The sequence below is a fragment of the Schistocerca piceifrons genome, chromosome X, assembly GCF_021461385.2.
Source record: "Schistocerca piceifrons isolate TAMUIC-IGC-003096 chromosome X, iqSchPice1.1, whole genome shotgun sequence".
NCBI classification, from domain to species: domain Eukaryota; kingdom Metazoa; phylum Arthropoda; class Insecta; order Orthoptera; family Acrididae; genus Schistocerca; species Schistocerca piceifrons.
This window is the reverse complement of record NC_060149.1, coordinates 215985525-216010915: the sequence shown is the minus strand read 5'-3', so window position 1 is coordinate 216010915 and position 25391 is coordinate 215985525. Positions and strand designations below refer to the sequence as shown.

Genomic DNA, 25391 nt, shown 5'->3' with positions numbered 1-25391 from the left:
AAATGTCGCAGATAACACCACAACTGTTTATGCTTGCGTTCGTATGTTGTCTGTGGGTGCTTGTTAACACGTTGGCTTGACGTGAAAACAGATGACAATGATGTTGATGTAGACCCGTGTTGTATTTTGTACTTGCGTGCGACAGTGTAAATACACCTTCCCCTGACCACTACTGAAAATGCAAAAAATTTGTGATATAGTTCGTGTGTTTTAATGACTTATTGATAAACTTACATGGAGACTGTTGTGTTTATTGGATAACCAGCGCGATTTGTATTGTAAATGCAGTATCGAACTACGGTTACCTCGTTAGTAATTGGAGAGTGATTTGTTAAACTTTTCAAGAGAAAGAAAAGAAAATGGATATCACGTCGTTATTTAAAGCCTGCGTCAAAACTGTACGGACAAAAAATAAAGCATTTGGAATAGCCATTGACAAGTCACGAATTTTGCCTCGGCATTCAGAGAAGAGCGATTTTACAATTAAGGTGAAGGAGCTGATGGAACAAATCACGCGCTTAAGACTTTTCTTGTTAAAACACAGAAAAGCATACTTAAATTTTACGAGTCATTTATGCGATTCGCCAAGAATGACGGATGAGGAGCGTGATGAGATCGAGGTTGGTGCCGAACGCATCATTGGCAACTCTTCGTACCTGATCACCAAACTAAAACGCGAGTGGAAAAACAATGTTGGTCCATCGCAGTTAATGGAACATCACCGAATCGCGTTAGACCTAGTGGAAACATACTTGAAGGTTCGTAAAGGTAACTGAAAGAGCGTAATTACTTTGCATAATTTACCAGTAAATTTTTTGTTGTCATTGTCATTTTTGATTCAAAACCATAACCTCTTTACACTCTTGTCAGCAGTTTTTTGTTGAATCTACCCTTGCATGCAATATGCTGTACCGAAGAAAGGTATAAACTACCCATAAATAAAAACTAATATAGCAAAAAAAAACTACCTATACTCATGCTTTTCTTAATCCAGAAACTGAAAGCAACTCTTAGAATTCACACAAAATTCACTAATAATAATAATAAATTATTACTATTATTAAGTAGCATCCAGGTCACCAAGATTTTGATACAGGGTTTTTCCTTACTAATGCATGTAAGTAAAAAATTTACATACTGTTACGTTACCAACTTACAGGAGAAAGTGTACAACTGACAAATGAAATGAAACTGAAGTTGCAGGTTCTATACAAAACATGCTGCAACAGTACTACACTACTAACACTGATCAAAACACCAGAATTCCACTTACACTATCACCAGTGTCGCTGGTATTACTGTCTTCTATTAATCTACAACTTATGCTAATGGCTCATATATTCTTCACTGTTATAAAAGCTTCTGCGTGTCACCATTTCATTTAATTAATTGTTGTACATATACAGTTGTGTTATTTGTTTGTTCTTTGTGGCAACACACTAAACAAAAGTTCAGTAGCGCCACTTTTTGGTAAGAGCATTGCCATTCATTTTTCCAAGTGGGATTTGCCCGTATTTATTGTCTCGTGTACTTATTACCATAACTGTATACTATTTAAAAGCCTTTCAGGAAATCTAAGTTTACGGATGTAGATTGCTGGCAAGGTAAAGATTTTGAATTCTTTAAAAATTTCCGTGCATGTTATGGTTTTGATACCCACATTAATCTGCAACAGAACCTCACACCACAGTAAACTACATGTAGAAAAATAAACTGGAAGTAAATGTTTCTCTGTCTCAATATATTTTTAGTATTATTGTAATGTTACAACTTCTTAATTTGCTTTATGTATTTCTAGATGAGTTTCCCTTCATATACTGCAGTTTCACTGGATTTTTTAATATTTTTTTCACTTATAAGAAATTTGTGTGTGAAGCCTGCATGCCGAATGGCTCCAAAACTTCAATGCCATGTTAGATTCTTCACTGCATTTTCAGTGTTGAAATTCATACTGTTTTTTCAGCCTTTATTTTTGTTAATTGGTCAACATTCATCATCATACCAATTTTAAAAAAATGCTACATCCTGTATCATAAATGGGCCAATCATTGGTACTATGTGTGTTAAGATCATTGAAACCTAACACTTAACTGAGTACCAGGTAATACAGTCTGTGGTCAGAAAATGCTTAAAAATAGAGCCTAAATCATCCATAGGCCATTCCCTAAATACCATGAAAAATAATCTAGAGAGGAATAAATCATGGCAGGTAAACGGAGGCGTCCGATCCCACCCATGAGCTTTGATCCGTGACATAAGGGTTTTGTGGTGTGTGACATCATGACAGCGCAGCGTTTAGTTTGAGTGTGTTGTGTTTGTAGATGTAGTCTTGTAGCGGTTGGTGGTGTCCTTTGGTGGTGTATGTATGGTCCACATGTTATGGGTTCATTTGGGTGTCGGTGCTTGAAGCATTCGTTTCTCGGTCGTGACTGTTGTAGAAGAACGGAAATTGGTTTCAGTGATTAAGAATTAAGTTTCTGTTGTGTTTATATTATTGCAGTGTCGTTTGCTGTTTGTCATGTGTTAAGTCGTTTAATTCAATTTGTGGCTTCTTTTGTTAGGTATGGATGTGACTTATAAGTTTAATAGTTTAATAGTCCACGTCTGCGGGCTGAAATGGGGGACAAGATGTTGTCGTCATTTGTTTCTGCAACTTGAGCTTGTGGCGGAGATAGTGAAATGCAGTGTTAGCAAGCAGAATCTGCGGTTGGCCAGAGTTCTGGTGTCTCGGACCAGGGACTGTTGGTGGATTTTTGTTTTTGGGGAGAGGGTGAAGGTTGAGGGGGGGGGGGGGGGTGAGCATTGGTAGATTGTGGGTGGGTTGGCAGTTTGTTTTGGTTGTATTTTTTTTGTGTGTGTGTGTGTGTGTGTGAGAGAGAGAGAGAGAGAGAGAGAGAGAGAGAGAGAGAGAGAGAGACACTGTGGTGCCTCACCTAGTGTGTAGTGCCCGAACTTTTTTGTGTGGTAAGTAGTCTTTTTTTGCGTCTATTGTTCACATGTTATGATGTTCGGTGGGGTTTTTCTGTGTTGTCGGTTCGGTGTTATTTACTGCATGTGTTGGCAGTTGATGTTGTCATATCGGCACTTGTGGTTGATTTATGTATCATAGGGGAAGTACTCGATTTCAGTTGTTTTCGTATCGTCTGTTGTATTTAGGCTATATAGGTCATGGGAAGTGTCCAATATTCCAATGCGTTCTCATAGCTATGTGTGTTCTGGTATCGTGAGCTGCTGTTGACCTATATAGGTCAAGGGAAGTTTTTGATTCCTGTGTGTCATCATAGCTGTTCTGGAATCGTGAGCTGCTGTTGACACGTGAGTGTAATGGAATTTGGGAATTTTGTGGCGTTTATTATGTCATCATTTTGTGTGGTTTGGGATTGTGGTGTGTGTCTGTATGTGTTATTAGCTATTTAGTTTGTCCCTACCCAAAATCCCCCCAATTTCCCACACTGGTACCGTTAGTTTAATTATATTTTTGGAGGGAGATGTGTTTGTTGTCATGTTTATGTATTGACGTCATAGGCGCTGTATTGGAGATGTCAAGAATGGTCATTTCCGCCAAATTGGTGACGTTATGGGTCAAAACAGACGGGTGAAATCTAACGCTTCTGTTATCTCATAATGCCACATTACTTAAAAGTCAATAAACAGCCCACAATTCTCTTTATTGTTATATGTAGCACTGAAAATAAGTTTTAGAAAGTCACACATTGCAGTTTCATTGATTCCCCCCCTCCCCCTCCCTTCTAAAACATAGTATTAAAACACAAGTACATCTATTCTTTAGTACAGCTCAAGTGTTTAAGATCCTTACCAAGTAGGTCTGTCAACAAGTACTGAAAGAATTAATTGGTTTGCTACTTGGACCATTACTATAACACATAACAAAAGCATAGCAATGGTGCCCAGGAAACCAAAAAGGGAAATTGTGATTGTTGACTTTTCCAATTAATACTGCTGACAAAAAGCTGTCAGGTTTTTAACCAGTATCAGAATTGAAAAACCACAACATTTTGAGAAATATCACACTCATCATCTTCTGGCTGATTGTCGTTGATTTCAGCAGAACATAATAATTATGACACTCATTGAAACGTCACTTTTGTACCACTGCCACTTGGCAGGGCCCTGAGAGCTTTTTGTCATAAAATAGCAGTTGTTGAAAAGATGTGGTTGTTCTCACAGAACTGTAATAAGGAAATTTTGAGTACTGGTACTCAAGGTAGTCTGCAAATACGAGGGCTATCCACAAAGTACATTACGTTTTGGAATTAAAAATAAATAAAGTATTGGAATTTTTTTTTATTATATACAGATGAAGCCACACTTAAATACTACTTTTCTACATAGTTGCCATTTAAATTAAGGCACTTATCACAGCGATGGACGAGCTTGGAAATTACTTCGTCGTGAAATTCGGCCGCCTGCGCCTTCAACCACGTGGTTACCTCTTTTGGGACAGAAAAGGTGTGATTTTTGTGGATTTCCTGGAAAGATCCACTACAATAAACTCTCAAAGGTATTGCCAAACTCTGCACAACCTCAGAAGAGCAATACAAAACAAGTGCAGGGGAAAGTTGGGCTCAAAGATCTTGCTGATTCACAACAACACCCGGGCCCACACGGCAAATGTGACTCGTGAAGTTCTCGAATCTTTTAAGTGGGAGTTGTTTCCTCATCCGCCGTACAGTCCCGACCTGCCACCGAGCGACTTCCACTTATTCCCAGCAATGAAGAAGTGGTTGGCTATGCAGCGTTTTGATGACGACCCACAGCTTCAAGTAGAGGTAACCACGTGGTTGAAGGCGCAGGCGGCCGAATTTTACGACGAAGGAATTTCCAAGCTCGTCCATCGCTATGATAAGTGCCTTAATTTAAATGGCAACTATGTAGAAAAGTAGTATTTAAGTGTGGCTTTCATCTGTATATAATAAAAAAAATTTCCAATACTTTATTTATTTTTAATTCCAAAACGTAATGAAATTTGTGGATAGCCTTCGTATACGGTGTTCTCGCACATTGGTTGTGAGAAAAAGGTAACTGAAATCACACAATTTATGGATGTCAACAGACAATCATCCCCCCCCCCCCCCCTCTTGCCCTCATTTTCTCCAGTACACATGGAATAAAACAGGAATGTCGTATTGGTACGAAGTATGCCCAGCCACACAATGTCTGTGGTCAGCAGGGTACAACTGGTGTAAATCATGAGCAACATACCACACTGGTGTTGAAGCCAAGATGAACAGTCCAATATAGGACACTGTGCTCCATCAAGTCAGAGACCCACCTCAAATTGGCCTACAAAAGCCACCTAAGTTCATGCACACCACATGATATTTTGAATATCCTCTCGCCGTCTTAAGCCACTGCCTTAGTCGGTCAAATTTTTTATTTTGGAATCAAAGAATAAGAGACTTTCGTAAAGTTTTCCAAAAACTAATTACGTTTACAATCCAGTCCAAACGTAATCCTAAGAAGTACAGTAGTCTCACAGTAAGGGTGCCAGAGAAACAAAATGATTTAATTGTTAATTTTATACTATTAAAATTGACATAATTTTGAGGTAAAATTTACACAAACATCAGTTTTACAATTTGCAAGTGCAAAAACTAATGTGATTATTAGTCAAGAACAATTTTAGTGAGAAAAAGAAATGAACATGAAATGGTTAAGACTGACTAAGCCAGTGGTGTAAGAGGGCAAGAGAATGTTCAGAATCGAAGATGGCGTGCATATGCTGTAGGTTGTGGCTTTTGTAGGCCAGCTTGAGGTTGTTTCCTGGCTCGATAGATCATGTTGATATCATCGCCCAGTTTATTCCTGTGGGAAAATCAATTTACTAAGCCAGTGTTTAAACCTGCATCAGCACAGTGTAGAAAATGATATGTTTCCTGTAATCTGTAGTTGGCAGAAGATGCTGGCTATTGATATTTCTGTGTGTCATGTAGAAAATGACGTGTTTCCTGTAATCTGTAGTTGGTAAAAGATGTTGGTTATTGATATTTCTGTCTGTCAGGTTCAGATCAGCTGTTAACATGGGTCATGTTATTATACTTGCTTGCTTCCTTCCTTCCTTCCTTCCTTCCTTCCTTCCTTCCTTCCTTATTAAACTTACAGACCACCCCTATCCCCATTTGTAGAAAAAAATGTAAAGCTTTTCTCAATCCAGTTGTTGGATTTTTAAATGCAATATCATCATCTGATTGAGTTCTACATTCCTTCAACCTACAAATTGACTTAACCTATTGGTTTAAAAGGGCTAGGGACCACAGCACAACTTGTCATTTTGCACTTTTCAAAATAATTGCCACAAGTGAAAGAAGCAATAAATGACACAAAGAAGCTTATTACCAAAAGAGGATCGAATAATGTCTTTTGAATTTGTAGTTTAATTCAGATAGCTGTACTGCAGGTGCAACCACAACAGAGGGATATCTATTGAGAGGCCAGATAAATGTGTAGTTCCTGAAGAGGGGCAGCAGCCTTTACATTAGTTGCAGGGGTGACAGTCTGGATGATTAACTGATCTGGCGTTGTAACATCAACCAAACCAGCCTTGCTGTGCTGTGCAGAAAGCAAAGGGGAACTACAACCATAATTTTTCCCAAGAGCATGCAGCTCAAATGTATGGTTAAATGGCAATGGCATCTTCTTTGGGTAAAATGTTTCGGAGGTAAAATAGGTCTCCATTTGTCCGCAGCTCGTGGTCGTGCAGTAGCATTCTCGCTTCCCACACCCGGGTTCGATTCCCGCGGGGTCAGGGATTTTCTCTGCCTCGTGATGACTGGGTGTTGTGTGATGTCCTTAGGTTAGCTAGGTTTAAGTAGTTCTAAGTTCTAGGGGACTGATGACCATAGATGTTAAGTCCCATAGTGGTCAGAGCCATTTGAACCATTTGAGATCTCCATTTGGATTGCCAGGTGGCGACTACCCAGGAGGATGACATCATCAAGAGAAACAAAACTGACGTTGTATGGATCGTAGCATGGAATGTTAGATCCCTTAATTGTGCAGGTATGTTAGAAAATTTAAAAAGGGAACTGTATAGGCTGAAGTTAAATATAGTGGGAATTAGCTAAGTTCATTCGTAGGAGGAACAGAATAGACAGTTATAAATGCAGACTGAAATAGACGTAGTGCAGGAGTAGGTTTAATAATGAATAAGAAAATAGGACTGCAGATAAGCTACTATGAACAGCATAGTGAACACATTATTGTAGCCAAGATAGACACAAAGCACTGGAGTATGATAGTAGGAAAAGGAAGAGATTGAAAAATTGTAGATGAATATTGAATGAGGTAAATGAGTGAAGGAAGAAGCCATCTGGTTGAAGGAAGAAGCCACCTGGTAGAATTTTCCACAAATCATAATTTAATCATCACTAACAGCTGGTTTAAGAATGATGAAAGAAGGTTGTGTATGTGGAAAAGACCTGGAGATACCAGAAGGTTTCAGATTGATTACATAATGATAAGACAGAGATTTTATATCCTGGTTGTAAATTCTAACACATTTCCAGGGGCAGATGTGGATTCTGGCCACAGTTTATTGGTTATAAACTTTAGATTAAAACTAAAGAAATTGCAAAAAGGTAGGAAATTAAGAAGATGGGACTTGTATAGGTTGAAAGAACTAGAGCTTGTTGAGAATTTGAAAGGGAACATTAGGCATTCATCAACTAGAACATGGGAAAGGAATACAGTAGAAGATGAATGGGTAACTTTGAGAGGTGAAATAGTGAAGGCAGCAGAGGATCAAGTAGGTAGGAAAACAAGGCCTAGTAGAAATCCTAGGCTAACACAGAAGATATTAATTTCATTTATGAAAGGAGAAAACATAAAAATGCAGCAATTGAAGCAGGCGAAAGGGAATACAAACATCTAAAACATGAGATTGACAGGAAGTGCAAAATGGCTAAGCAGGAATCGCTGAAGAAGAAATGTAAGGATTTAGAAGCATGTTTCACTAGGGGAAAGATGGATACTGCCTATAGCAAAATTAAAAGGCTTTTGGAGAAAATGGAAGAAGCTGTATGAATATCAAGAACTGAGGTGGAAAAACCAGTCCTAACCAAAGAAGGGAAAGCTGAAATGTGGAAGGAGTATATAAGGGTCTATTCAAGGGAGACAAACTTGCAGGCAGTATTATAGGAATGGAAGAGGACATAAGCGAAAATGAAATGGCAGACATGATACTGCGAGAAGAGTTTGACAGAGACCTAAGTCGAAAGAAGGCTCCAGGAGTAGATGACATTCTTTCAGAACTACTGATAGCCTTGGGAGAGCTAGCCATGGCAAAACTCTTCCATCTGGTGTGGAATATGTATGAGACAGATGAAATACCCTCCTTTAAGAATAATGTAATAATTCCAATTTCAAAGAAAGCTGGTATTGACAGGTGTGAATATTATCGAACTTCTAGTTTAATAAAGTCATAGTTGCAAAATATTAACATGAATTCTTTACCTAAGAATGGAAAAGCTAATGGAAGCCGACTGACCAGTTTGGATTCTGGAGAAATGTAGGAACACATAGGCAGTACTGACCTTATGACTTATTTTAGAAGATAAGTTAAGGAAAGGCAAACCTACATTTATAGCATTTGTAGACTTAGAGAAAGCTTTTGACAGCATTGATTGGAATATACTCAAACTCTGAAGGTAGTATACAGGGAGCGAAAGGCTAATTATGGCTTGTATAGAAACCAAACAGTACTTACGAGAGTCGAGGGGGATGAAAGAGTAGCAATGGTTGAGAAGAGAGGAAGACAGGGTTGTAGTCTATCACCAATGTTATTCAGTCAGTACACTGAGCAAGGAGTAAGAGAAACACAAGAAAAATTTCGAGTAGGAATTAAAGTTCAGGGAGAAGAAATAAAAATTTTGTTGTTCGCTGTTGACATTGTAATTCTGTCAAGGAGACAAAATGACTCAGAAGAGCAGTTGAATGTATTGGATTGCATCTTGAAAAGAGGCTATAAGATGAGCATGAACCAAAGTACAGGGTGTTTCAAAAATGACCGGTATATTTGAAACGGCAATAAAAACTAAACGAGCAGCGATAGAAATACACCGTTTGTTGCAATATGCTTGGGACAACAGTACATTTTCAGGCGGACAAACTTTCGAAATTACAGTAGTTACAATTTTCAACAACAGATGGCGCTGCAAGTGATGTGAAAGATATAGAAGACAACGCAGTCTGTGGGTGCGCCATTCTGTACGTCGTCTTTCTGCTGTAAGCGTGTGCTGTTCACAACGTGCAAGTGTGCTGTAGACAACATGGTTTATTTCTTAGAACAGAGGATTTTTCTGGTGTTGGAATTCCACCGCCTAGAACACAGTGTTGTTGCAACAAGACGAAGTTTTCAACGGAGGTTTAATGTAACCAAAGGACCGAAAAGCGATACAATAAAGGATCTGTTTGAATAATTTCAACGGACTGGGAACGTGACGGATGAATGTGCTGGAAAGGTAGGGCGACCGCGTACGGCAACCACAGAGGGCAATGCGCAGCTAGTGCAGCAGGTGATCCAACAGCGGCCTCGGGTTTCCGTTCGCCGTGTTGCAGCTGCGGTCCAAATGACGCCAACGTCCACGTATCGTCTCATGCGCCAGAGTTTACACCTCTATCCATACAAAATTCAAATGCGGCAACCCCTCAGCGCCGCTACCATTGCTGCACGAGAGACATTCGCTAACGATATAGTGCACAGGATTGATGACGGCGATATGCATGTGGGCAGCATTTGGTTTACTGACGAAGCTTATTTTTACCTGGATGGCTTCGTCAATAAACAGAACTGGCGCATATGGGGAACCGAAAAGCCCCATGTTGCAGTCCCATCGTCCCTGCATCCTCAAAAAGTACTGGTCTGGGCCGCCATTTCTTCCAAAGGAATCATTGGCCCATTTTTCAGATCCAAAACGATTACTGCATCACGCTATCTGGACATTCTTCGTGAATTTGTGGCGGTACAAACTGCCTTAGACGACACTGCGAACACCTCGTGGTTTATGCAAGATGGTGCCCGGCCACATCGCACGGCCGACGTCTTTAATTTCCTGAATGAATATTTCGATGATCGTGTGATTGCTTTGGGCTATCCAAAACATACAGGAGGCGGCGTGGATTGGCCTCCCTATTCGCCAGACGTGAACCCCTGTGACTTCTTTCCGTGGGGCCACTTGAAAGACCAGGTGTACCGCCAGAATCCAGAAACAATTGAACAGCTGAAGCAGTACATCTCATCTGCATGTGAAGCCATTCCGCCAGACACGTTGTCAAAGGTTTCGGGTAATTTCATTCAGAGACTACGCCATATTATTGCTACGCATGGTGGATATGTGGAAAATATCGTACTATAGAGTTTCCCAGACCGCAGCGCCATCTGTTGTTGAAAATTGTAACTACTGTAATTTCGAAAGTTTGTCTGCCTGAAAATTACTGTTGTCCCAAGCATATTGCAACAAACGGTGTATTTCTATCACTGCTCGTTTAGTTTTTATTGCCGTTTCAAATATACCGGTCATTTTTGAAACACCCTGTAAAAGAAGGGTAATGGAATGCAGTCTGATTAAATCAGGTGATGCTGAGGAAATTAAATTTGGAAACAAGACCCCTAAAGCAGATATGAGTTTTGTTATTTGACCATCAAAATAACTGATGATGGGCGAAGTAGAAAGAATATAAAATGTAGACTAACAATGGCAAGAAAAGCGTTTCTGAAGAAGAGAAATTTGTTAACATCGAATATAGATTCAAGTGTTAGGAAGTCTTATCTGAAAGTATTTGTATTGAGTGTAGCTACATATGAAAGTTCAACATAGATGATAAACAGTTTAGACAAGTAGAGAATAAAAGTTTTTGAAATGTAGTGCTAGAGAAGAATGCTGAAGATTAGGTGGCTAGATCATGTAATAAGTGAGAAGGTTCTGAATAAAATTGGTGCGAAAAGAAATTTGTGCCACAACATGACTAGAAGGAGGGATCGGTTGACAGGACAAATTTTGAGATATCAAGGGATCACTTATTTAGTACTGGAGGGAAGTGTGGGTAGTAAAAAATTTAGCGGAAGACCAAGAGATGAATCTAGTAAGCAGTTACAAAATGATGTAGGTTGTATTAGTAGTTATTCGGAGATGAAGAGACTTATACAAGATAGAGCAGCATAGAGAACTGCATGAAAGCAGTCTTCAGACTGAAGACCACAACAACAACAATCTGACTTAGTTAACAGTCACATGTGTGTGGATGGCCACAACTTTATAAAAGGTCCTGCATTTAAGAAAACTATCAGTGAAATTAAATTCTTGGAGTGGTGATGTGTGGTCGCAATAAAAGATATAACAAAGGGCTCAACTGAACCGACTGATACTTCATGTTGACTTCCTCCCATAACGTAGCAAAGTGATACCATTTCCACAATTCTGCATCCACATTGCATGCTAAAGAGCATTTATGGCTCTCCTCATGTGTAACATCATTGGAACTGAGTAAGATGGTGCAGCAGTGGGTATGACTAGATTCATTTGATTAGATGTGAGTCCAAAGTCTCATCCTGCCATGCTGATTTAGGTTTCATATAAGGAAATTGAGGTGATCCTTTAGCAAAGACACAGCTGACTTTCTTCCCCAATCCCAGCTTGCTCCATTTCTAATGACCTCAGGTGTTACCTTCATTTAGTGTATTTAATTTGTTGTTTGTGTAATTTGTCTCATTTACCAGGCTGTGTGTGAGATATACTCTGAACAGAAGCTTATGAGGGTCCGACGGACAGTGGAACACAAGAAACTGTCAAAATTGGAACCAGAACGTGTGTTTACCTCTCCCATAACATCAGCTTCATATTCACTAGTACGGACACAGCTATCAGATGACACAGAGTCTGCACAAGCACGTGATCTTGCAGCACCCATTGAGAGCATTAACGAAGAAAGTTTTGAGAACTATAATGCTGACCTGAGTGTAGAAGAACTTCAGATATTTCAGAGGGAAAACTTGCAGCTGTACAATGAACTAAACACTTTGGCAGATGAAATACGGCAAATTCAGAGCAGAGTAGTGCGGATTGCAGAGCTCCAGGATGTGTTTACAGAAAAGGTGCTCCAGCAGGTAAGGGAACAAACTCCAAAATGTAATTTTTCCATTTTTAAGTTAAATCATTTTGTATCTTAGGATAGTCATTATTTTAATTTTTGTTTTTGAATGTAATTTTCCATTCAGCACTAATCCAGAGAGAGGGAATTCATGTGGATGAGTGCCAGCTTCAGTGTCTGAAGAACATCTTTGCAAAAAGAATATAAATTTTAATGAGTTTTTTTATTATGCCTTTCAATCTGCAAATGTGTGCTTTACAAGCACTAATATTGTGTGTGGCAAAGTGCCCATCATGTGCCAGTATCATCACCATCCACTGCCCGATCTACAGGGTGTGTCCAGAATGTAATGTGTCGCAATTTTTTGTGATGTGACTATATTTCATAGAGTTGTCAGACCGGTTGGGAAAAGTGCTAAAAGACAAGCAGCACTGCATGAAATAACCACAGAAATCACTGTGTGACATACAGTGAATGTATCCTTTAGGGCAGTGTGGTGAAATTTGGTGTTAATGAGCTATGGAAACAAACAACCAACACAAATGCCTTTGCTAACAGCATGATATTGCCTACAGTGCCTCTCCTGGGCTTGTGACCATATCAGTTCCACCATAACTTGAAAACCATGGTCTGGTCAGGTGAGTCCCAGTTTGAGTTAATAAGAGCTGATGGTAGGGTTCGTGTGTGGTGCAGGCCCCAGGAAGCTGTGGACCCAAGTTGTCACCAAGGCACTGTGCAACCTCATGGTGGCTCCATAATGATGCGGGGTGTGTTTACATGGAATGGACTGGATCCTCTGGTCCAACTGAACCAATCATTGATTGAAAATGGTTATTTTTTGCTACTTGGAGACCATTTGCAGCCACTCAAAGAACATGTAGGGGTGGTCCAGGAGTAGTGGGCACCAGGGGGTTGATGTGTCTGACCGAGGAAAAAAATGATGTTGAGGGGCAATCTGCTTGCTCTGGCAGGTGGAACAGGAGGTAACTGTGTGCCACTTCGGTGAATGCCGCATCCGTGCCCACCAGTAGACATGTTGGCAGGCCAGGCACTTGGTGAGCACAATGCCCCAGTGCCTGACATGCGAGAGAGACAAGATGCACTGCTGGAAAGCTGTTGGGATCACAGTGCTGATGCGGCCATTGTCTCCCTGGAGCAGGAGCACATCGTTGATGGTGGAGAGCTCATTGTGGTGTTACCAGTATGCCTGGACCTCCTGTTGTTGCAGCTGCTTGTGGTCCAGCTGCCAGTCACATTGCACGAGGCAGAGTACCTCGTGGTACACTGGGTTACACAGTGGTGCAGCACGCAATGAGCTCGGTGTCCAATGGAAGGTTGGCCACAGCTACCTCGGTGATGTAGTCCAGGTGGAAGCAAACTTCAGGATGTGCGTAAAATGCAGGATCTGCATCAAATCATGGCTGTGAGGGCAGTCGAACGGTATTGAACTTGATCTGTAAATTGGCCATCGACTTTAATGATGTCATTGCTATAACTACACAGCAGAGTGTCAAAAAGTTGAAGGCAAGGGAATGCCACATGATAATAAGATTGCCAACCTGTGGTGGTCGCAGTAGACCCCATGTCTATCTGTAGTTCGACAGACACGTTGTCAGGGGCTTCTGTGAGGGATGGAGATTCGTGTAAGTCTACATCTACATCTACATACATACTCCGCAATCCACCATACGTTGCGTGGCGGAGGGTACCTCGTACCACAACTAGCATCTTCTCTCCCTGTTCCACTCCCAAACAGAACGAGGGAAAAATGACTGCCTATATGCCTCTGTATGAGCCCTAATCTCTCTTATGTTATCTTTGTGGTCTTTCCATGAAATATAAGTTAGCGGCAGTAAAGTTGTACTGCAGTCAGCCCCAAATGCTGATTCTCTAAATTTCCTCAGTAGCGATTCACGTAAAGAACGCCTCCTTTCCTCCAGAGACTCCCACCCGAGTTCCTGAAGCATTTCCGTAACACTCTCGTGATGATCAAACCTACCAATAACAAATCCAGCAGCCCGCCTCTGAATTGCTTCTATGTCCTCCCTCAATCCGACCTGATAGGGATCCCAAATACTTGAGCAGTACTCAAGAATAGGTCGTATTAGTGTTTTATAAGCGGTCTCCTTTACAGATGAACCACATCTTCCCAAAATTCTACCAATGAACTAAAGACAACTATCCTCCTTCCCCACAACTGCCATTACATACTTGTCCCAGTTCATATCGCTCTGCAATGTTACACCCAAATATTTAATCGACGTGACTGTGTCAAGCGCTACACTACTAATGGAGTATTCAAACATTACGGGATTCTTTTTCCTATTCATGTGCATTAATTTACATTTATCTATATTTATAATTAGCTGCCATTCTTTACACCAATCACAAATCCTGTCCAAGTCATCTTGTATCCTCCTACAGTCACTCAACGGCAACACCTTCCCGTACACCACAGCATCATCAGCAAACAGCCGCACATTGCTATCCACCCTATCCAAAAGATCATTTATGTAGATAGAAAACAACAGCGGACCTACCACACTTTCCTGGGGCACTCCAGATGATACCCTCACCTCCGATGAACACTCACCATCGAGGACAACGTACTGGGTTCTATTACTTAAAAAGTCTTCGAGCCACTCACATATTTGGGAACCAATCCCATATGCTCGTACCTTAGTTAGGAGTCTGCAGTGGGGCACCGAGTCAAACACTTTCCGGAAGTCAAGGAATATGGCATCCGTCTGATACCCTTCATCCATGGTTCACAAGATATCATGTGAAATAAGGGCGAGTTGTGTTTCTCAGGAGCGATGCTTTCTAACCAGAATTTCCTTGGGTTTTCAGCAAGATCTTTTGCTAAGGTATGACAGTGGTGGTTGTTGTATGCTTCGCACATCACTCTTTTTACAGCACCACGAATCTCTACTAACTTTTGCCTGTCCTCATTCTCCCGATCTTTCTTGTACTGCGAGTGCAACTGTCTTTGCTTCCTGAGCATTCTCCAAATTGCGCTGTTAAACCACGGTGGATCTTTTCCATCCGTAACCCACTTTTTCAGCACATACTTGTCCAACGTGTGATTTACAATGTATTTAAAATTGCCCATAATTCTTCCACGTCCATCTCACTAAATGGGATGCTAACAACTGCTTATCTGCTCTTTCTAGTAAGAATACTCTCCTAGCCTTCTTGACCGACTTTTTAACTTTCGCAACCATACTCGTAATGTCAACATCATGATCACTAATCCCTGTCTCAACACTGACACCATTGATGAGGTCTGGTCTGTTCGTGGCTGCCAGATCTAAAATATTTCCATTATGCGTTGGCTGTCGATTTAGCTGCTCAAGACAGTTTTCAGATAATGTGTTCAAAAGTAATTCACACGACAGCTTGTCTTTACCACCTGTAATGAATCCATAGACATCCCAGTCTATACTAGGTAGGTTGAAGGGGAGGGGGGGCCTTGACTGTGGCAGAGGGCAGCTTGTTGGCCTTGTGGCATTACGGGTGCTGCAAGGTGGCTGATGATGTGAGAGCCTGTTCAAAAGCTCTGCTAATGGGGAGACATTTTTCTAGGGAAGGGTCCTTCAATTTAATGAGATTCGTGCATAGTCCTTCGAGAGGGGGCATGCACAAGAATCATGTCCCAGACCAAGGAAGTTCCCATATGACAGTTTACACTGAGGATTACTATGCTGGAAATAGCAGTCATGAGATAAACTCTGGAAGTAGGTGATCCTTAGGTGGTAAGACTGTCTGTTAAGTTTACAGCAGCTGAAAAACTTATGGCAGGCTATGCAACATGCACCTTGGAGTCAAAATATTCGAACAAACTGCAATTCAAAATGTCATAAGGCAGAGTGTGGAGTTCCACTTGTGGGTTAAGTTGTGGCAGAAGATGGTAAATGTACGGGCCCACATGTGCCAGAAAACAGGTGCACTGCTGGGCATCACCTGTGATGCCATGGGCTAAGAAGTGCTGTTCCATGAGTGCGGCATAGTTCACCCCTGGCCCGACAGTCTTTTCAAACTGCTGGAATGGTTGGGGCACACTCCGAAAGTCCTTAGCCACAGAGTCAATCCATTGATGAGCTCTAGAGGTGATGTGGAGATGGCTGCTGGCCGCTCGATCAGGAGTTCATGAGGCTGCTGCATCTGCTGGAAAGTAACAGCACCTGAGCAGAGACATCAACCAGTTCTGTCATGCTGGAAGCAAAGTGACAGTAAGTGTACTTGAAAGTAGAAGAAAATAAGATCCTGATTTGAGGAATGGTTTCCCAATCGGCACCTGGCGCAGGGAACACTCTCGGAGTGAACTCATTGAAAATAGTTTGGGCATATGGCTGGCCTAAATACTGCCCTGGTGCTGGGGTACTGTAGATACTACTTTCTGTCACATGGTACCCAGAGAAGAAAATCCCCACAGGACCACTGACCTCTGGTGGCGCTTGGGTTGCTACATGGTGGCCAGGAAGTGTGCGGCCATCCTTTGTCCATCTTCTGAACAGCTGTTCCGTGCAAGGCCAGTGCCCACATAACTTGTCTGTTGTTGATTGCTGGCTGAATAGGCATAAGGCCTTTGCACAGAAATTTTCCATAATCATGGAGTAAAGAATCGAAAGTAACGTGAAGTCAGTGCAAGAAGAAGCACCATACAAAGTGCACCTTTTATTGCTCTGTGCTGCACACATTTAAACTTAGCCTTATGACTTTTGTTTAGTAATACCGATTTAGTGTATCTGTATTGGGTTGCTTTGTGGGGGTAAGGCATGGATTTTAGTAGCTAAATTTCCTGAGTATTCTTCACTGATTCGTGCCACAGCCACAGAATGGCTTGTGTGACCTGAGCTCCTCCTTGTGCTCTGCATGGCTGTAAGTTACGCGGGTCATACAGAAAGTACTTTACATGCCACTGCCAGAATTCATTCTTTTATGGTAAGTTCCTTTTTGCAGATAGGCAAATGGCATTTTGGTTGTTTGCAATGACATTTTCGCCTTTTTGTTGCTTTTCTTAAGTCCATACCACATCTCTGGCCATTCATATTAGGTTGTCAGGTTACATTACTTTCTAAAAAACTTTTTGGTATCCACATTAAATGTCAACAGTATTACATACAATTAGTTTCACAATGACTTAATGTCATCCTCAAGTGTTTACATATAACTAATTTAATATTGGTTCATTAAAACACACTGTCTCCCAATGTTTGGATGCCGAGTATCTTAACGAAGCAATGTTATGGTCTCCCAGTGTTCAAATGTCGTGTATTTTAACAAATCAGTGTTAAATTAGTTATCTTTTCCAGTTGAGGATGTGATTAAATAATTGTGAAACTGGTAGTGTGTGATCCTGTAGTAAAGGAACTGCTAACAGCTAATGCAGCCCCCTAAAATTTTTTTAGAAGATTTTTAATAGTTTCTTTAAAAAAATTTAAAATATTTTATCATGTACCTAAACTGTGGATGCCCAAACCGTAAAATCATGTCATCTGTGAGTGCATATTTATGGATTAGTTTTTTTTTTTAAGGCCCTGTTTACCTCAAATCTTACCAGCTGACCCCACATGTTTGATGCCTCCCCCCCCGCATAGGCTCTCTCATATTACTGGTTAAATTTGTTAATCTATCCACATGACTTGTATGGTTTTGTCATATGCAATTAAGATATGCCCTGTTGTTGGTTTACAGACTTGACAGACTTATGTTTGTTTATTTTGTTTAGTGAGCTACGTAATATTTATTAATTGTTACACTAGCACCTGAAGATAAAATTAGTGTCCTGAAACTTTGGTAGTGTATATGCCTGAATCCAAATAAAGGAACTTTATATTATTCATTATGAACACTTTCCCAAGACCTCATATCACCTGAAATATTCATTTCTGACCGTTGATTCCTTACCTAATTGTACTTGGTTTAGGATTCTTTGCAATCATTGTTGTTATGGGCTGGCAGATTTGGAGTTCCCTGATAGCTCTGATGTAGGTGGCAACAAAGATCTGATATGCGTGACAACAAAGTGCGGAACTTGTATTGCAGTGCATTTGAAATCTTGGCAACACTGCTTTCATTAGAACATTCTTTTTTCTTTCTTCTTCTTTCTCTCGTCTCCTGTTTCTCTTCTCTTCTCATCACCCCTCCCCAAACTGTGCCTGCAGTTGTCACTGGTAGAAATTTTTCACTGTCTGAGAAAGGCTCTGAGAGAGGCTATCTTTCAGGTGCACTGATGCTCAACAGTCCCTCCTTCCTTTCTGGTACCCGTTATCCAGCCTTTGTTTTGTCAATAGTAGTCTGGTAGTTCTCCAATTTTGAAGATAACCAACCGTACCTTTATAAGGCCTTTGGGCTAGTATGATGATGGGGTACCACTCCCAAAGACATTTGAAAGCTACTGCCAGCCGCCCCCCACCCCACTCTGGGAGGAATCCATGTACCCCCTCTGATTGCATCTAGTATAATAGCATGATCAAATTTCATGTCGTTTTTCAAGTGTTTGCGCATTGTTTATATAAGGCAGCCTGATATTTATCTAGATGAATATGGGGAAACCACATCCAGGCTGGCCAGCACACTGGTCCCAGTAATCCCAAGGCAGATTCAATCCAAGGCCAGCACACCTACCCATGTCCCAGAAGGGATGTTTTAACACATTTGACTATCTGGGAGCATACCAGAGCTCAAAAGTAGCTGCCGTATTGTAGATATGAAATTTTTGTGCGTGGTTTATTGGTTCTGAATCAAATAGATATTTTTTTCAGAATGATAAATGTTCTCTGCAAACATTCCATTTGTGTTCGCAGGCTTATATTATATTGCCTATTTAGAAATCCCATTGCCTGCTTTTTGCAAAGGTCACAACTCCCATTTTGTGAATGTAATACTTGATTTGCACAGTAATTTGGTATCTTGTCGGAAATTTGAAAGCAATTACATATTTCCAGTCAATACAAGGTGTATTGCTAAGGGCACTCATAAAATGCTTAAGCTTGCTAATTTATGGAAGTTATGTCAGGTACAAAATTATATTTACAGTAGACGTGTTGTATGAATGCTGATCAAATTAGAACAACAATAAAATGTGAGATTCATTTTTGGAAGGTTTAAGATGCAAATCCTTGGTTTCCTTAAATCAGTTGAGACAAAATCCTGCTTTGTACCTTCTCCATCTAATTGTGTTGCAGTATTAATTGAGTGAAATATTGATTTGCTCTCAAAATCATGTATCATTTTCTTTTTACAGGAAGAAGAAATTGAACGCATTTCAACAACTGTGATTGGGTCTACAGAGAATGTGAAGGAAGGAAATGAACAACTACATCAGCTCATGCAAAAGAGTGCAGGTCTTCGTGCATGGGCACTGTTCTTTTTCATTGTCATGTCCTTCTCCCTGTTGTTTCTGCACTGGTACCATGACTGACTGTTGTTGCTATTCTATGAGTTTATTGCGGTTTGGCACTTGGACAGGAAGAAGCATGGAAGATGTGTGGTATATTTCACCCTTTATTCAAGGAAGATTGCATACCATCTACACACTTTCATCATACAAAATGTTAATAATTCATGAAACCAATACTGATGTTTACAAATATATGCATTTGAATACCTCATGTTTATATTCTGTATGTCAAGAAGCTGTTACTTATTTCTCAGTGCATATATATTTTGTGGTAACAATGCTCAAATTTGTGGTTCATGTATTTTGAAATGACACTTAGTGTTTCTCTTGGTTTTATACTTGTGGAATTACTGAATAATTCATTTTGAAGAAATGTACATTTTTGGAGCGTAACTTTTGCTGTTTTTTCTAAATACTTATTCAGTATTCTGTGCTTTAGGTAATTTTCTGTTTGTCTTTTTACACTGTATTACACCAGTTACAAGGACAACCTCTTAAAAGAAAAGTGTTAACTCTGAGATGTTATAGGCCACAATAGTATCAATGAATTAATAATAATAATAATAATAATAATAATAAGGGAAGAAACTGAAGCATATTTATGTTCCAGATGTTAATCTTTCTGATCAGGAAATGTAATTCATTTAAGCCTCTGCTTCTCTGTAATTCAATGCCTTTCTCTTATTGTGCAGAACATGTACCTGACAGCTTAAGAGTATTCTTTATGTCTGAAAGAATCATCAGCAGTGGTTTCTTAGTCTCATAGCAAACATAATCTACATCATTTGATTCAGGTACAGGAGACATGTCAAAACTGTGGTAAAATTTCACTATGAACATAGAATAGCTGATGTTAACAAACAGCATCATAATAAAGTTTTAAACATGGCTGCGTGATCAGCGACCATTTACAAATTAATGTTAAAGCAATTATAGTCCTCGGTCACAAAAATTAAGTATTTTGACCTGGTTTCGGCACCTCTGTGAGTGCCCTCATCAGAAATTAACCATTCAAATTGTCTTACAAAAGAAGTACAAAATTATGGGAATTTTTTTTTATATATAAAAGTGTAAGTACTGACTGACAGTACAAGAAAGAAACAGTACTTACATGTCACGTATAAAATAAATATCAAGCGACAAAGCTTTAGTCACAAAATGTTTTAAAGTAGAATGCGTGGAAAGCAAGCCACTATGGGCTGCTTGTATATGTTGAGCTACAGGTAGCATCAGACTGAGGCGCCCGTGTTAACAACTGTGTGCAGGTGAACATTGCACCAAGAGTGCCATCTAGCAGCCGCAAGTACAAACTGGCTACTTAACATTCAAATGAAAAGACGAATATTATGATGAACATTATTCAGTACATGAAGTAAAAGACAATATTTTGTTTGACAGCAGCAGACAAGGTAACATTTTGCCTACATCAGAGCATAGAAGTACAGTTTAAAGGATGAAAACACCATTATATAAAATACAAAGAGAGCTGAATGACACAGCCTTTAGAAAAAAAAAAATAACATGAAATGCAGCCAATATAAACCATTTAATAAACAAAAAATTGTGAGTCAACATAGATAGAAAAAACATTTCAGTAACTGCATGAGGAAACCTCAAATCAGATATCAAGTAACGACTTTATACTGTAAAAGAAGTTTTTAATACGTAATTGTAGCTGCTCATTGAGAAAGAGGCTACCATTTTGAGAAAGATGTTTAAAAATTTCTAATTCTTCTAGGATATCTAATGTATACCCTTTCCTCTCGGTGTGCAAAATGTTAATATTGTGAACAGATTTAGGCATGTGACCTGTAACCAAAAGGTGGTCTGCAAAAGACAAATTTTGGGTGCTAGTGTCATTTTTTCTTAAAAGATGTTCTTTATATCTGGTTGTAAAGGCACACCCTGTTTGTCCTATGTAGTAAGAAGAGCATGTGCTGCGAAAAATCTTATAGATGCCAGAGTTTTCCAATGGGGAACGAGTCGATTTTAAATTATGAATCCAGTTTTTTTTCCCCTTCTCTTTTTTTACTTTTAAATGTTAAGTAGCCTACTTATATTTGTGGCTACTAGATGGTACTCTTGGTGTAATATTCACCTGCCTGCAATTGCTAATGTGGGCACCTCAGTCTGTTGATACCTGTGGCTTGACATGTATAAGTAGCCCATAGTGGCTCATCTCCCATGTAATTTTTTTTTTTTTTTTTTAAATGTTGTGACTAAAGTTTTCTCACTTGATATTTATTTTATATGTGACATGGAAGTACTGTTTCTTTCTTGTACCGTTAGTCAGTACTTACACTTTTATTTTAAAAAAATTCCCATAATTTTGTACTTATGTTACAGACCGATTTGAATGTTTAATTTCTGATGAAGGCACTCATAGAAGTGCCGAAACCAGGTCAACAGACTTAATTTTTGTGCTCGAGGCCTGTAATTGCTTTAACTTAAATATAGCATAATATAATAATAATACAGTTTTGTTATATATATATATATATATATATATATATATATATATATATATATATATATATATATATATATATATATATATATATATATATAGACACACACACACACAATAAAATCTAAAACTTAATTATCCCTTGCTCAAATTATCATTGCGTCCTCTATCAATTGTTCTCTTGAATAGTAGCATTTCTCCCACAGAATCTGTTGCAACCTTGTTTTTAGAATCTTTGGTTTCTTGTTAAATATGTTTTTATCCATTAACTTGTTATATATTGTCATCCCCATATATTGTGGAGTCTATTAGCAGCGTAAAATGATTTATATTTCTCATGTTATATGTGTGGTTAAAATGGTTCTCCTTAAATAATTTTTGTCTGCTGTGTAGGAAGATTATAATTTCATAAATGTATGTGGAGAGAATAGTTAGAATTTGTAGTTTCCCAAATAATGGGCAACAAGATTTGTTTGCTATGCTTTACACATGTATCTCATAATTTTCTTCCACAATTTCAGTGTTTGAGATACATTGTTAGAACAGTCGCAGAAAGCTGTACCATATAACATGACAGATTTAAAATAACTATGATATACTATTAATCATGTATTCAAGTCTGTGGAATTCACTATTATTTGCATTGCTTAGTGCTTAGTTTATTTGATAGGAAGTCAATATGTGTATTCCACATTATTTGATAGGAAGTCAATATGTGTATTCCAGCTTAAGTGCTTGTCCACATTTAGTCCAAGGAGTTTGATAATGTCTTCTTCTTCTGTAAGTTTATTGTTATGTTGTATTTTAAGTTCCACTCGTTTCAAATGCTTGGTTTTGAAATGTGCCATATGGGTTTTAGCAATGTTCACTTTGAACCCATTTAACTGAAACCAGTTTTCTAGCATATCCAGCATGCTTATCATGGAGCTTGGTTTTTTTCTGCTCTTTCATCTTCAATTAAAACAGAAGTATTGTCTGCAAACAGAACTCATGGGGAATTTATACTTATGGGTAAGTCATTTACGTCTAATAGGAGCAGGATTGGCCACAAAATGGAGCCTTGACGCACATCTTGTGATACTGTACTCCACTTAGAATAGTAATTCACTGCATATGAAATGATAGTTACTCTTTTTTTCTATTGTGAAAGTGTGATGTGAGCCAATACTAAGTATTTCTCCTTAATTCCATATTTGTCTGGTTTGTAGATAAGCATGGCATGGTTCACTGAGTCAAATGCTTTTGTAAGCTCACAGAAGATACCTGCACCTTTTCTCATCTGAACCAATGATTTGCATAGCTTTTCAGTAATGTTATTCATTCCATCCAGAGTGTTTTTTCCTGGTTGAAATCCAAATTGGTTATGTACTTACAATAATATTTTTCACATCAAAATTTTTGATCGGGTTTGCATCTACTTTCTCTGACACTTCCCACAGGACTGGAAGAATAGAAATAGGGCAATAGTTTCCCATGTCTTCCTTCAACACTTTCTTGAACAGAGGTCTGACTTCAACGTACCTCAACACATCAGCGAAGCATCCCTGTTCAAAAGATTGGTTGAATATTTTAGTTGGAGGAACTGCTATTATGTCACACATTGATTTCATCCCTATAGTGGGCGTCCCATGCCACTCAGCATAGTTTTTATTTTTAATAATAATAATAATAATAACACTTTTCAGTCCTCTATGTGACTTTTTTAAAATCTGTTGAGATACTCACCTTCTTGATGGAGTCCAAAGGGGTTTACTTTACTCTGATTCTCTGCTACATCAACATCTGACTTTGCCACATTTATAAAGAAATTGATATTTGAGCTTCTTTAATCCTAGCTACAACTCTAACTCTGACTTTACCGTGAACAACACTGCCTTTGTTTCACTTTTATGTTGCACAGTGAACATTTTATTTGTCTTTTGTTTGGCTGCCGTTACTTTGTGAACATAGCTTTATAATGTTGAACATACTCAGTAAAATATCTGTTTTTATTACACTAGTCTGCAAGGTATCAGATGACTGAGAACTAATAAATAAATACATGGTTTATTTGTCCATAATAGCTTAACTGCCGTGGACATAGTTTACAAAGACAAGAACATTAAAAAAGTTTAGAAGTAAAGATTAATTATACACAATAACATTAAAAATCCTTGAGGGAGTACAAACATTTATGAATTAAAAATTTTGTCTTAAATATGTTTCCCTTTAACATTTTTATATTATTTGGCAATCTGTTGTTATAAACATATCTTCCAGCAGAAAATGGTCTAGGATCTGTTGCTTTTTTATTACTAAATTTTATGTGGTAATCCACTCTTTTTCTTGTGTTATGATTATGACTGCTAGTATATTATACTTAATGAAATATTCTCTACAGGACTGACACTTACTAATACAGTGAAACCCCACTTTTACACTTTTCAAGGGACTTCAAAAAAATGGTGTAAAATGCAGAAAATGTAAAAATTTGGAAATAACGTTTTATGCTGTAAAAGTTACATATAGGTTACCCCCTTGCACATTATATATGATATATGTACATAACAGGCATCAAAAGACTTGTCAGGGACTTGTTTATTATCTCATGAAGGTTTATTATCTAATAAAAACCGCTGATGTAACTGGAACTGATAACTGTCTGGGAAGTAGGAACTTTTGACTCAGTTTCATATGTCATAATCGATGTTCTCGAAAGTCAGCAACTATTATTCCTTATTTAAATAATGAAATACTGCACTAGTTATGTGTTTTTTCATGCTTAGCATGACGTGTTTCAAGAAATTTTTCTCGTCAGGTGCAAATATGTACACAAGTATTTGGTGCAGTGTTTGAATGTGTGTTATTCTGCGTCTCTTGCACTATAGTCATCTTTTTGAGGTTATCAGGTACTGCACCTCATCAGTCATCAGTTATTTATAAAAAAAAACACACACACACATACAAAAAAAAACACCTGTCACTCACATTGTTTGTTTAACATCACAAAAAATACAAACGTAAATACTGCACTTGACAATGAGCATAAATTCTTGAAACATGTTTTGCCCAGCATGAATAAAATACATTACCAGCGCTGTGTTTAAACTAAAAACATTTGAGCTTCACAAGGTGAATGATGGTGTCAACTAGCTTTCCAAGTGGCTATACGCCTAAATACTCTAAATATGGTTCGACAAGGGTGTCACAATAATCACAACAATCAAGAAACTGTGTTTGCGCAGTAGAAACAGTTTAGAAATGATTGTGATTGGTCGCAATATCTTCATTCGAATGAACCTAGTTACTCCCATCAGCCACCATGCCAAATAGAGCTTGGCAGTGGCAGGAGATGCAGCACGAATTGTTCCAACTTTTACATGTTTACTTGTTCAGATCCATTGAGTAGAGTGCCATGGTGTCAAGAAACTTAAC

The 25391-nt window shown here is 38.9% G+C and overlaps 1 protein-coding gene across 1 annotated transcript; it reads left to right on the top strand.

Annotated features, from left to right (window-relative positions):
* Positions 1-63: 63 nt before the first annotated feature.
* LOC124723172 (syntaxin-18) lies at positions 64-19721 on the top strand. Its single transcript, XM_047248370.1, has 3 exons — positions 64-758; positions 11735-12121; positions 19355-19721. The coding sequence occupies exons 1-3, from the start codon at positions 360-362 to the stop codon at positions 19529-19531; spliced, it is 963 nt and encodes a 320-aa protein (XP_047104326.1). The 5' UTR covers positions 64-359; the 3' UTR covers positions 19532-19721.
* Positions 19722-25391: the final 5670 nt, after the last annotated feature.

Excerpts from the sequence above, each read along its gene's own strand:
- LOC124723172 (XM_047248370.1), top strand. The coding sequence starts at position 360 with ATGGATATCACGTCGTTATTTAAAGCCTGCGTCAAAACTGTACGGACA. Across the intron at positions 759-11,734 it reads TAGTGGAAACATACTTGAAG|GCTGTGTGTGAGATATACTC; the intron begins GTTCGTAAAGGT and ends CTCATTTACCAG. Across the intron at positions 12,122-19,354 it reads CAGAAAAGGTGCTCCAGCAG|GAAGAAGAAATTGAACGCAT; the intron begins GTAAGGGAACAA and ends TTCTTTTTACAG.